The 13,347-nt window shown below is 45.9% G+C and overlaps 2 protein-coding genes across 4 annotated transcripts in view; one reads left to right on the top strand and one right to left on the bottom strand.

The window, feature by feature from the left end:
• The window catches only part of LOC127930804 (uncharacterized), a 300,690-nt gene that overhangs the window by 215,227 nt on the left and 72,116 nt on the right, over positions 1-13,347 (bottom strand). The gene's annotated exons all lie outside the window — the stretch shown is intronic.
• Positions 10,404-13,347, top strand: part of LOC118373097 (metal transporter CNNM4-like) — a 34,573-nt gene continuing 31,629 nt past the window's right edge. For 2 of the 3 annotated variants that reach the window (XM_052521574.1, XM_052521573.1), the window contains exon 1: positions 10,404-11,868. In XM_052521574.1, coding sequence (XP_052377534.1) covers positions 10,455-11,868 — 1,414 coding nt within the window. In that variant the 5' untranslated portion in view covers positions 10,404-10,454. The remainder of the gene's footprint in view (positions 11,869-13,347) is intronic. The other variant, XM_052521575.1, reaches the window with a different exon arrangement.

Below are 13,347 nucleotides of genomic sequence, written 5' to 3'. Positions count from 1 at the left end.
ATTTAAAGAAGTTTAAAGAACACAAACACCCTTTCTAACTACCTTCAAAAATAATTTGAGAGATGCCGTGGATCTAACTGATTGAATTGACATCTGGCTGAGATCTGACGGATGCCCCTATGACAGGATGGGAGAACAGTGCAAAATCGATGGCCCAACAAAACAATGCAACAACTGAGTTTGCAGAGGAGAAGGCGCGCAAGAGGGAAAGGTTTCATGACTGAGGGAGCAGAGGACGAGCCAATTCAGGAAGCCAGCCGCTGCAGTTACCTGGCCAGCCACTAGAGCACGATAAGCCAAGTGAAGCCCCCTGGCCAAGCCCTCCACAAACTAGGACGACGCTGGGCCTATTGTGTGCCGGCCTATGAGACTCCTGGTCACAGCTGGTTGTGACACAGCCTGGGATCGAACCCGGGTCTGTAGTGACGCCTCAAGCACCGCGATGCAGTGCCCTAGACCGTTGTGCCACTGCGGAGGCCCCAAGACCAAGAATTACAAACATCAACAAAAAATAAAAACAGAAATAACTTATTTACATAAGCATTCAGACCCTTTGCTATAAGACTCGAATTTGAGCTCAGGTGTGTGCTGTTTCCATTGATCATCCTTTAGCTCTTTCGACAACTTGATTGGAGCCCCCTGTGGTAAATTCAATTGATTGGATATGATTTGGAAAGGCACACACCTGTCTATACAAGGTCCCACAGTTTAGTCGAAAAAATTGTCTATAGAGCTCTGAGACAGGATTGTGTCAAGGCACAGATCTGGGGAGGTGATATTCCTCTTCTGGTGTACTAATACTTTTCACTGTGCATCTACACACCAGTCTGCATCCTTTTAACTGTGAGTAATGCGCTAATTGAGCCTATCAATTATTCAACGATCACTCCAAACCTCCAAAGCTCTTGCAGTGTCCGGGATTGTCAATACTGTGTGGTTTGGATGTGTATTGGAAATGTGTTAGTAGTTAGGCCTAGTATTACCTTGGTGCCTAGGTTAAAGTTGATTACATACTTCATGTTTTTATGGGACAGTTTGAGAATCGATTTACCGACTTTAGAGAAATGGCAGAGTATTCTCTGTGCTCAACCGAAAGCGCCCTGGTGCAGAAAATAATATGATTGAGCTCGCATATTTCTACTCCTATTTCTACTAATTGCCAACGATAGGCACCGAGCATATCCAAATCTGACCATTCTACATAGGCCGCTCAGCAAGGAAGAAGCCACTGCTCAAAACCGCCATAAAAAAGCCAGACTATGGTTTGCAACTGCACATGGGGACAAAGATCGTACTTTTTGGAGAAATGTCTTCTGGTCTGATGAAACAAAAATAGAACTGTTTGGCCATTATGACCATCGTTATGTTTGGAGGAAATAGGGGGAGGCTTGCAAGCCGAAGAACACCATCCCAACCGTGAAGCACGGGGGTGGTAGCATCATGCTGTGGGGGTGCTTTGCTGCAGGAGGGACTGGTGCACTTCACAAAATAGATGGCATCATGAGGCAGGAAAATGATGTGGTTATATTGAAGCAACATCTCAAGACATCAGTCAGGAAGTTAAAGCTTGGTCGCAAATGGGTCTTCCAAATGGAAAATGGCCCCACGCATACTTCCAAAGTTGAGGCAAAATGGCTTAAGGACAACAAAGTCAAGGTATTGGAGTGGCCATCACAAAGCTCTGACCTCAATCCCATTGAAAATTTGTGGGCAGAACTGAAAAACCGTGTGCAAGCAAGGAGGCCTACATACCTGACTCAGTTGCACCAGCTCTGTCAGGAGCAATGGGCCAAAATGCACCCCTTATTGTGGGAAGCTTGTGGAAGGCTACCTGTAACGTTTGACCCAAGTTAAACAATTCAAAGGCAATGCTACCAAATAGTTATTGAGTGTATGTAAACTTCTAACCCACTGGGAATGTAATGAAAGAAAGAAAAACTTAAATAAATAATTCCCTCTACTATCAATCCATCAATCAGTATTTATAAACCCTTCTTACATCAGCTGATGTCACAAAGTGCTGTACAGAAACCCAGCCTAAAACCCCAAACAGCAAGCAATGCAGGTGTAGAAGCACGGTGGCTAGGAAAAACTCCCTAGAAAGGCTAGAACCTAGGAAGAAACCTAGAGAGGAACCGGGCTATGAGGGTTGGCCAGTCCTCTTCTGGCTGTGCCAGGTGGAGATTATAACAGAACATGGCCAAAATGTTCATAGATGACCAGCAAGGTCAAATAATAATGATCACAGTGGTTGTCGAGGGTGCAACATGTCAGCGCCTCAGGAGTAAATGTCAGTTGGCTTTTCATAGCTGATCATTTAGAGTATCTATACCTCTCCTGCTGTCTCTAGAGAGTTGAAAACAGCAGGTCTGGGACAGGTAGCACGTCCGGTGAACAGGTCAGGATTCCATAGCCGCAGGCAGAACAGTTGAAACTGGAGCAGCAGCACAGCCAGGTGAACTGGGGACAGTAAGGAGTCATAAGGCCAGGGAGTCCTGAGGCATGGTCCTAGGTCTCAGGTCCTCAGAGAGAGAGAGAGAGTACTCCAGACTGACCCTATCCCCCTGACACATAAACTACTGCAGCATTATTACTGGAGGCTGAGACAGGAGGGGTCAGGAGACACTGTGGCCCTGTCCGACGATACACCCGGACAGGGCCAAACAGGCAGGATATAACCCCACCCACTTTGCCAAAGCACAGCCCCCACACCACTAGAGGGATATCTTCAACCACCAATTTACCATCCTGAGACAAGGCCGAGAATAGCCCAGAAGATCTTGCTTTGGGGATTAACCCAAAGGGGAGGCCAACCTGGACAGGAAGATCACGTCAGTGACTACCCACTCAAGTGATGTACCCCTCGTAGGGACGGCATGGAAGAGCACCAGTAAGCCAGTGTCTCAGCCCCTGTAATAAGGTTAGAGGCAGAGAATCGCAGTGGAGAGAGGGGAACTGGCCAGGCAGAGACTATTATTCTGACATTTGACATTCTTAAAACAAAGTGGTGATCCTAACTGACCTAAGACAGGGAATTTTATTAGGATTAAATGTCAGGAATTGTGAAAAGCTGAGTTTTAAAATGCATTTGGATAAGGTGTATGTAAACTTCTGACTTCAACTGTACTTTCCAACCCTGGCTGTAATCTTTGACCTTAAAGCTGAAATACGCATAAGGTGAAACAACACCACTGTTCACCACAGCGCCTTTGTTATTGCTTTTAGTTTTGTTGATGAAACGGAGGAGCATCCGGCAGCATGTTAAAAGATCTGCGGTGTTCTATCGTACGCCAGGGAAAACAACGGGGTTGGTTGTTTGAAGTAACTTCTTTGTTTTTGTAACATTTCAAACGGACATGGCAGTTTCACCAAGTACGGATCCCGACTAAAGAATGACATATTGTAACTTTAAGTCTGACCCAACACTCTAGAGCTACCCCTGACCCTAACCCTGGATTGGGTGTTTTCCATATGGATTCCGTCTACCAAGTGATGATTTCAGATCAGTGCAGATGAAGGAGAGGAGAAGAAGCCACTTTACAAACTCCCCCTCTGTTCTTCTCCATCTTCCTCCATCCCTTTATCTCCCCAGCTTCTTCCCCATTTCTCCCCTCTCCCTCCCTTTCCTCCCCCCTCTCCTCTCTAGGTTTGCCAGTGATGGGGCAGTCATTTGCTTTGGGGTGTTCATGCGGACCCAGGAGGGGGGCGGGCATCAGAAGGTGGGGGATATGCTGCAGGTGTTGCCTAGTGAACGCTACAACGCACACATGGTCCCAGAAGACCGCCCCGAGCCTGGAACCTGTTGAGTACACGCACACACACATACACACACATACATACACACAGATACACGTTAAGATACGTACACACAAAGATACACACACACACACACACACACACACACACACACACACACACACACACACACACACACACACACACACACACACACACACACATACACACACACACACACACACACACACACACACACACACACACACACACACACACACACACACACATACATACACATACACATATACATACACATACACATACACATACACATACATACGCACACACACACACACACACACACACACACACACACACATACACACACACACACACACACACACACACACACACACACACACACACACACACACACACACACACACACACACACATACATGAGATCTGGATAGTGAAGATAGCAGTGTACAGTATACAGTGCTGTTTAAACACCAGTGTTCTCAGTAATGGGCATTGATATGACTGGGAACCCACAGTTATAATTTTTCCTATTTTCTGTTGACACAAATAATAATTTGTATAAGCATTTCATACAAGAGTCAGAATTGATTTGAGTTAGGACTATGTGGCTTTGTCTTATTGGAGCCTATTGTGTGAATGTAATATAATGTATTTTCACAGAAAAGTACTTTCCCGTGTCTGTAGTGACTTCTGTGTATTTTAGGCTTCATTAGATGTAAATATACAACTTGTGCAAATAATAATAATAATAATAAAGGAATGATTATAAAGTGGGAGATAAATATCCTCGCTATCGTTTTGTGTTTTCACTGATGATATCTCTCATTAACTGTTTAGCATTTTCATTAATGGCAGCTGATGGACAGGCTAGATATCTTTATAGGTTGTTTTAAGCACGAATAAAGATTGTTCTTATCCAATGTTAAGATGCACTTATTGTCAATGGATAAAAACAAATTGAAGAGTTTTAATATTAGCTACATGTCATAATAGTCAAGTATTTATTCTGAAAATGCAAGTTGAGTCCTGAAAATCAGAGATTTCAGATGGTCGGACATCTGAATGTTGTACATATAATACATTTGTATTATCTCGACTTTTAAATGACTCCACCCAACAATTCCATGAACGCTGCACAATCAGGGACATTCCGTTTTTGTTCACTAGATGGCGATGTGAGATAAAAAAAAAAACAGTCATGGATTGGATTTCTGCAGTATGACGAGGTGAAGCTCTATTATTACGTAACTCTAGGTCACGGCAAAGAGGATTTAAAAAAAATCACAGATCTAAAGATAATTAAATCACATCTAGGCCTCCCTCAATATTAAACCGTGACAAATTTAAAACGTATGCACACAAATTGAATGATCTAAAGCATTTAATAAGAGATTTGATTATTTCAATCACTACACTAGTCTATTAGCCTACATTTCGACATGATACAGCCTATTTTTTGATATATTAAAGACTGTTTAAAAATACATATGGACTGAATACTGAAACAAGTTTTGTTGTTGTCCACCTTCTGTTGGATCCCTCAGCTCAAATGCCATGTACAAAACACCTGGGAATTCTGAACTCAGAAATATCCCAATTCAGTGCATTCAAGACAATTTGCAACTCAGGGAAAAAATATCTCAGACTGGAAAAATGGCTTTCAACAGTCATCCAACACAGAATTCCAAGTCGGAAACTCCGGCATCTTTCTAGAACTCGACTTTTAGAACTGAAGATCACTGACGTCATGATTTGACCGAGTGTTTTTCCGAGTTTCCAGTTTTCTTGAAAGCACCAAAAGTAACATCCAGTGACCTCGAGGCTTTGAGATATAATGCCACGTTCAAACAACTGCGAACTCAGAAAAACACGAGGTCAAATCATGACCTCAGAGATCTTAAGGTCGGAAAGCTGGAGCTCTGGAAAGCGGCCCGAGTTCCCGAGTTGGAATTTTGAGTTGAATGACCGTTCAAATCAAATTTTCCCCAGTTCCCAGTTGTTTTGAACGGAAGGAAGTTGGAGATTTCCATGTTCCGAGTTCCCAGTGGTTTTGAATACAGCATAATCCCTTATTGCGCGGTCGGACACATTGCCACTCCCCAAAAGGAGCATTCTTCCATAGGAATGAGTGGAATTCTACAGTATTTCAATAAAAAAACTTCAAGGACTAAATTGCAAAAACAAATGTCGACATTAATAAATGCCTTTCTATAGTTCCCTAAATGGTTTTTACAATGGTGGGGGTGTACCAAGATGGAGACGCCGGTGGGGGCGTACCAAGATGGAGACGCCGGTGGGGGCGTACCAAGATGGAGACGCCGGTGGGCGTACCAAGATGGAGACGCCGGTGGGGGCGTACCAAGATGGAGGCGCCGGTGGGGGCGTGCCAAGATGGAGACGCCGGTGGGCGTACCAAGATGGAGGCGCCGGTGGGCGTACCAAGATGGAGACGCCGGTGGGGGCGTACCAAGATGGAGGCGCCGGTGGGCGTACCAAGATGGAGGCGCCGGTGGGCGTACCAAGATGGAGACGCCGGTGGGCGTACCAAGATGGAGACGCCGGTGGGCGTACCAAGATGGAGGCGCCGGTGGGGGCGTACCAAGATGGAGGCGCCGGTGGGCGTACCAAGATGGAGACGCCGGTGGGGGCGTACCAAGATGGAGACGCCGGTGGGCGTACCAAGATGGAGGCGCCGGTGGGGGCGTACCAAGATGGAGACGCCGGTGGGCGTACCAAGATGGAGACGCCGGTGGGCGTACCAAGATGGAGACGCCGGTGGGCGTACCAAGATGGAGACGCCGGTGGGCGTACCAAGATGGAGACGCCGGTGGGCGTACCAAGATGGAGGCGCCGGTGGGGGCGTACCAAGATGGAGGCGCCGGTGGGCGTACCAAGATGGAGACGCCGGTGGGGGCGTACCAAGATGGAGGCGCCGGTGGGCGTACCAAGATGGAGACGCCGGTGGGGGCGTACCAAGATGGAGGCGCCGGTGGGCGTACCAAGATGGAGACGCCGGTGGGGGCGTACCAAGATGGAGACGCCGGTGGGCGTACCAAGATGGAGACGCCGGGGGGCGTACCAAGATGGAGGCGCCGGGGGGCGTACCAAGATGGAGGCGCCGGTGGGCGTACCAAGATGGAGACGCCGGGGGGCGTACCAAGATGGAGACGCCGGTGGGCGTACCAAGATGGAGGCTTCAAAACAGCGCCCCTGTCAGTAATTTAGTGTATATATAAGTCATTGGTTACATCACTGACAGTGACCGCAGCTGTGACCATCGACAATCCATCTGCACCCCCACTTGGCACAGACGTCACAGTATTATCCAGATCTGCCCTCGGGTTTGCTTGAATCTGAAAACAACTTTTAGCTACTGTATTGTTGAAACATATTGACCTGAGACCAAAACTGTGTTTCCCACATTGGCATTGATGACCTAAATTCAACCAAATAGTCACGTTGAGGCATTCATGTTAACTAATTAAATAAAAGCCTAAACTGAAATAACAATTAACAAACAATATGTTGATTCAGACCTTTTTTTTTTATCAAGAGCCTCTGGTTTCTCAAGGGGCTTCCTTCCCTTTGCATCCCACCGGAGGAGGCTGGTGGGAGGAGCTCTAGGAGGACAGGCTCATTGTAATGGCTGGAATAGAATGAACAGAAAAATGAAGGCCACTCACCTTCCTCCAGCCATCATCATTGGTAGCTCCATGGTGAGTCACATCTCGGTTGTTGGAGCGAAAACCCTGTGCTCGGTGAAGAATATCACAGGATATTTTCCATCCGTCCTACATCAACAGCCAAGGGCTACTGCTGTCGTAGTGAATGTGGGATCAAATTATATCAAAAGGGTAAATCAGAGCTAATGAAACAGGATTTTATTGAGCTGATCAACACCCTGAAAGGCTCTGAAACACAGCTGATTATCTCTGGCCCCAAGGTTCAGCAGGCTCTTAAGCACTTCACATCCGGCTTAAAGACTACTGCCACTCTGTTGGCATAACTTCTATTGACAATTTCAAACACTTTTTGGAAAGAAAAAATGCTCTACAGAGATTATGGACTCCATCGAAAACATCTCGGAGCCTGGAGCCTCTCTTTACATTTCAAGGCCGCTTTAAGATATTGACACAGAGACAGACCTGGCCCCGCTCAGGTGTTACCCACGAACTCAAGATTCTTCAGTGTGAAAATGTTGCCAAAGTCCAGCTAAGGTAATCACATCCATAAATCAGCATTGTCATCATACTGCAGGTCCACAACAGGTAAACCTCACTGACTCTTGTTTTAACCCACGTCCTTGCTTGAGGCATAGGCCCGGTGGTTCAGTTCTAGACAATCCTATACCAACTCAAATCAATTCTAGGGTATATTCTAATAAGGGCTTACCTACTGATCATAGCATGCTTGTATTAAAGACTCCACCTGACCTGAGAACTGCTGCTGCGGTTTTAGATTTGTTTAGATCCAATTATGGATTTGATGAAGATTCAGACTCCTCAGTCCAACGTGGACATTCTGGTCATTTCTGAAACTTGGTTGAATAATTCTGTGCTGGCCTGTGATGTGTCTCTGTCTGGTTATAATGTCTACAGATCAGACAGAATTGGCAGAGGTGGGGGGGAGATTGCCATATTTACAATTTAAATGTTTTCTTCCTCTGTCCCTGTGCAGTTTGATTGTCTCATTCTTAATGTGGGCCTTGGTCATAATAGCCAGCTGACACTAGTAGGAGGAGTGTAATCGTACTCCCTCTGCTCCCTCGTTCACGCTTAACAATTTATCTGAATTTCTATGGTAAATCTGAACTATTAATTATGGGCCATTTCAATATTGATTGGAGGATGTCAGTGTGAAATACACTGAAATGTATTTGCTCTGAGCTAAACCTGTCAGCTGATAACTGGATACTATATGGAAATCTACTTTGATTGATGTTAGATAAAAATGTTGCTAGTTGGGTTTTCCCTTGGATTTTAGTGACCATTGTCAGAGATGTGACAATGCATTAACCTAAGCCTCCTGTCACCACTAAGAGGAACTTTAAAAACTTTAGTGAACAAGGTTTTTTTTTACATGATCTTTATTTTATTGACCTTGATTGTATCTCAGCTCTCCCTGAACCTGAAGCTTGAAGCTTTTTTTGCAAATGTATTCAATACTATTGGAGATAATCATGCCCCCTCCAAATGTCCCCTTTCGTGGTTAGAGCATTGGGCCAGTGACTGAAAGGTTGCTAGATCGAATCCCCGAGCTGACAAGGTAAAAATCTTTCGTTCTGCCCCTGGACAAGGCAGTTAACCCACTTTTCCTAGGCTGTCATTGTAAATAAGAAGTTATTCTTAACTGACTTGAATCCAGCGAGTCTCTGCATACAAATACATTGGTATTCGGATTGACAATGATTTATTGTTTAAAAATTATACAAATTAGCTTGTTAAGAAACTAAGATTTAAAGTGGGATTTTTCACTATAACTTCACTATAAAGATTTAAAATGACAAGGTATCAAATCCGTTCACAGGTAGTTAACTCCGGAGACTCATTTTGGCGTAAACCCGGCATTTAGTTTTTCTGCTCCATATATTTGGAATAATTTCCAAAAAACAGTACACAGTACAGCCTTAGTGTCCCTAGTGGAGATTAGAGAGTGGACCGAGGAATTTTATAATGAAGAATGTGTTTAGTTGATCGTGTTTTGTGTATATATTTATGTTTGTCTGTGCAATTTGTGTCGTGCTGTATTTGACTTGTTTTATATTGTATTTCATGTTTTTGTTCTATGAAATTCTATAGGCAGGGCTCCCTTTAAAAAGAGACACTTTTCTAAAGTAAAACATTTGAAAGAAAAGAAGGGAAACCGCGTTTGACTCAGTTCCATTAATTCAATTCAAGCCATTACAATGAGCCCGTCCTCCTATAGCTCCTCTCATCAGCCTCCTCTGCATCATACATTAGGAGCGGGTACAGAGCCAGGGAGATGCTGGTGAGACGTACAGATGCAGTGTGCGGCACTTTATATAACAGCTTTGTCTCTGACTGAATACAAACCGATGGGCACCACCACCACTTTGCTGCATTGCCTTGGGCCTTTATGGCAACATGTGAGGATGCCAGTTAATTGTGGATAATATACCTCGGGCTGATATCAAGATGCAACAGCACAATTGTATGTGGCTATAAAGTTTATGGGCTATAAACACAATCATAATGGCGAGTCTAATAAATGACAGATAAACTACAGAATGCAATTAGCAAACACTCAAATTGCTCAAAATAAAGTTTGTGTGCAAGATACAGTAGGTTAGTTACATATAAATAGAGTGATTTATTACATTTCTATGGTTCGTTCTACATAGCATTACGCCTGCCGTAGTCTCCCATGCACGCGCACGACCATGCGACATGAGAAAAACTGCAGCGCGGTCCCTCGTGAACGTGCAGCTCCGAATATTGCCCGACAGTAGCCCAACATCAAACCCAAACAGTAGCCAAAAAAACAAATCCTGCATAGTAACGTGTTCAGGATGGCGTGTGTTTGTATGTGGGGCTGTACTTGCCGTGTCCGATATGCGGTGCTTTAGGGTTATTACGGTACTAAAGGGGCGGGGCCGGAGGGACATCAGTAAGTGACGTCAGCTCCCAGTTCGCAAGCGACAGAGTGAAACAAACATGGCGATAGAATGGAGCGGGCAGCAAGGCTACGTTCTGACTCTAATTGTTTTCCTTTGGAGTGCAGTCGAGGGACGCACCGAAACGGCCACGTCGAGTGTCAGCAACAGCGGGACCCAGGTGCTCGGTATGCGGCTGGAGAGGAGCGACAAACCGGCTACGACCACTGACGACGGGGTCATACAGGTAACGGAGGAGAGCACAGTGCAGCTCCGGTTCTACGGTGTGCAGCTCAACTCGGGCACCTGGGCGCAGATCCGCTTCACGGAACGAGGGGATGGGAGTGATGAGGGGGGGGACAATAACATTATTGACGACACACCTAACAGGACTTGTGTTGATTTCACCAAAGACTTCAGCATCGCGACCTACATGAACATCAGTAGCCGGGGGACCACAGGGATACTCAGCATAAACATTAAACCCCTTCGAAAGAGCGAGCCGCACAAGGAATATGGGTTGTGCATCAAGAGTTTGGCCAATGGCAGGTGGGCTCTGCTCGGGGATAGCGACGGGAGACTCCGGGTGGTAGAGGGGGAGAAAACTCTCCTCCCCCTGTGGTTCCAGATCATCCTTATCTGTTGTCTGTTGGTGCTGTCTGGCATGTTCAGCGGGCTGAACCTGGGGCTCATGGCTCTGGACCCCATGGAGCTACGTATAGTCCAGAGCTGTGGCTCAGAGAAGGAGAAGAAATATGCCCGCAAAATTGAGCCCATCCGCAGTAAGGGGAACTACCTTCTCTGCTCGCTGCTGCTTGGCAATGTCCTGGTCAACACCACACTCACCATCCTCCTGGATGACTTAATAGGCTCTGGGCTGGGCGCCGTGGTCGCCTCCACAGTGGGTATCGTGATTTTTGGCGAGATCGTCCCTCAGGCACTGTGCTCTCGCCACGGGCTGGCGGTGGGCGCCAACACCATCCAGGTGACCAAGTTCTTCATGTTGCTCACCTTCCCCCTCTCCTTCCCTGTCAGCAAGCTCCTAGACGTGCTCCTGGGCCAGGAGATTGGCACTGTGTATAACCGCGAGAAGCTGGTGGAGATGCTCAGGGTGACAGAACCCTACAACGACCTGGTCAAAGAGGAGCTCAACATGATTCAGGGAGCTCTGGAGCTCCGGAGTAAGACGGTTGAGAGCGTGATGACTCCGTTGGCACACTGTTTCATGATCCAGAATGACGCGGTCCTGGACTTCAACACCATGTCGGAGATCATGGAGAGCGGCTACACGCGTATCCCTGTGTTTGACGACGAGCGCTCCAACATCGTGGACATCCTGTACGTGAAGGACCTGGCGTTCGTGGACCCTGACGACTGCACCACCCTGAAGACCATCACCAAGTTCTACAACCACCCAGTGCACTTTGTGTTCCACGACACTCGACTGGACTCCATGCTGGAGGAGTTCAAGAAAGGTGTGTGCATCTGGTGTGTGTGTGTGTGTGTGTGTGTGCATCTGGAGGATGGTTGTGTGTGTGTGTGTTTGTGCATCTGGAGGATGGTTGTGTGTGTGTGTGTGTGTGTTTGAAAGGTGTGTGCATCAGGAGGATGGTTGTGTGTGTGTGTGTGTTTGAAAGGTGTGTGCATCTGGAGGATGGTTGTGTGTGTGTGTTTGAAAGGTGTGTGCATCTGGAGGATGGTTGTGTCTGTGTGTTTGAAAGGTGTGTGCATCTGGAGGATGGTTGTGCGTGTGGTTGTGTGTTTGTGCACGTGTCATATGCTTACATGCATGGTTGATGTATTTCAAATGCATTCATCTCTCCACATAATCAATAGGCTACACTTTGACACACACACACACAGCGATGTGCCTGCCATACGGTGTGGACACACCCCGTGGCTGTATTGACGTGGGTATCGACGAGTGGAATATCTCGACGCAGTTGTCACGGCAGGGAACCAATGTGATGCACACCACAATCTAGGGTTCAGCAACTCTGACCCTGGAGAGCTACATAGACACGGGGTGCAGATTTGAGTCCCAGACTTGCACTAATCAGGTGTGTTCGTGATGGGCTGGAATGAAAGCCTGTATAGGTAGCCTAGTTCTCCAGTTACCCCGTAATTAGTTCGGAGTAAATCCATTTCAATTCAATCCCTTTTGATTTAAACAACACTTTCCATACATGTTTACCCATGGTAGTCAGAAAGGGGCTTTTGGGACCTGAATGCCAAAACACTCAGGAGATAAAAGTGCTCAAAGTGAACCATTTTTTTTGCACCATACATAAACGGATGAGTTTGCTATAATTTAAAAGCTTACAAACATGGTTGTCCCAACTCAATTCTTCATATTCCCATATGTTGTAGGTTCGACCCTACTGTACATCCATCTGAAGTGTTTGTGCCCGCAATCTGCTGAGACACAACTTGCTCTTTGAATACAGGGTGGAAGTCATTTTCATCATAGAAATAGAATTCACAGATTGTACCGATCGATCCCTTTAGACCACTGCAATTTAGCTTGTTAACCAATTGACATTGAACTACGGTCACAAAGATGGCTGCCGGTCCCCGCGCCGTTAAATGCCAACTTAAATGGTCATGACTATTCTATTACCTATATTTATATGGTTTCTTTAGTTTTCCTATGGAGTAGTGACGGTATAATTTAAAACAACAGATATTCCCATTCAAATCAACATTCTCTGATGTGTGGGTCTCCAGCCATCTTTGCAGTACCATTTTAAATTCTAAAGTTTTAGTACATTTGTCAGCCAAAACATGACATCCCCCCCTGTATTCAAGAGCATGCTGTGTCTCAACAGATGGCGGGCACAACACAGCTCGGGTGATGTAGCAAAATAGGGTCTAAGCTACAACATATGCAAATATTTAAAAAGTCTGAGTAGATGCGCTTTCAGGTAATTGACATCAAAGGTATAAAAAGATCT

This window comes from Oncorhynchus keta, chromosome 6, assembly GCF_023373465.1.
Source record: "Oncorhynchus keta strain PuntledgeMale-10-30-2019 chromosome 6, Oket_V2, whole genome shotgun sequence".
NCBI classification, from domain to species: Eukaryota; Metazoa; Chordata; class Actinopteri; order Salmoniformes; family Salmonidae; genus Oncorhynchus; species Oncorhynchus keta.
The sequence above is the reverse complement of the archived record's forward strand: the minus strand, read 5'-3'. Positions and strand labels throughout refer to the sequence as shown.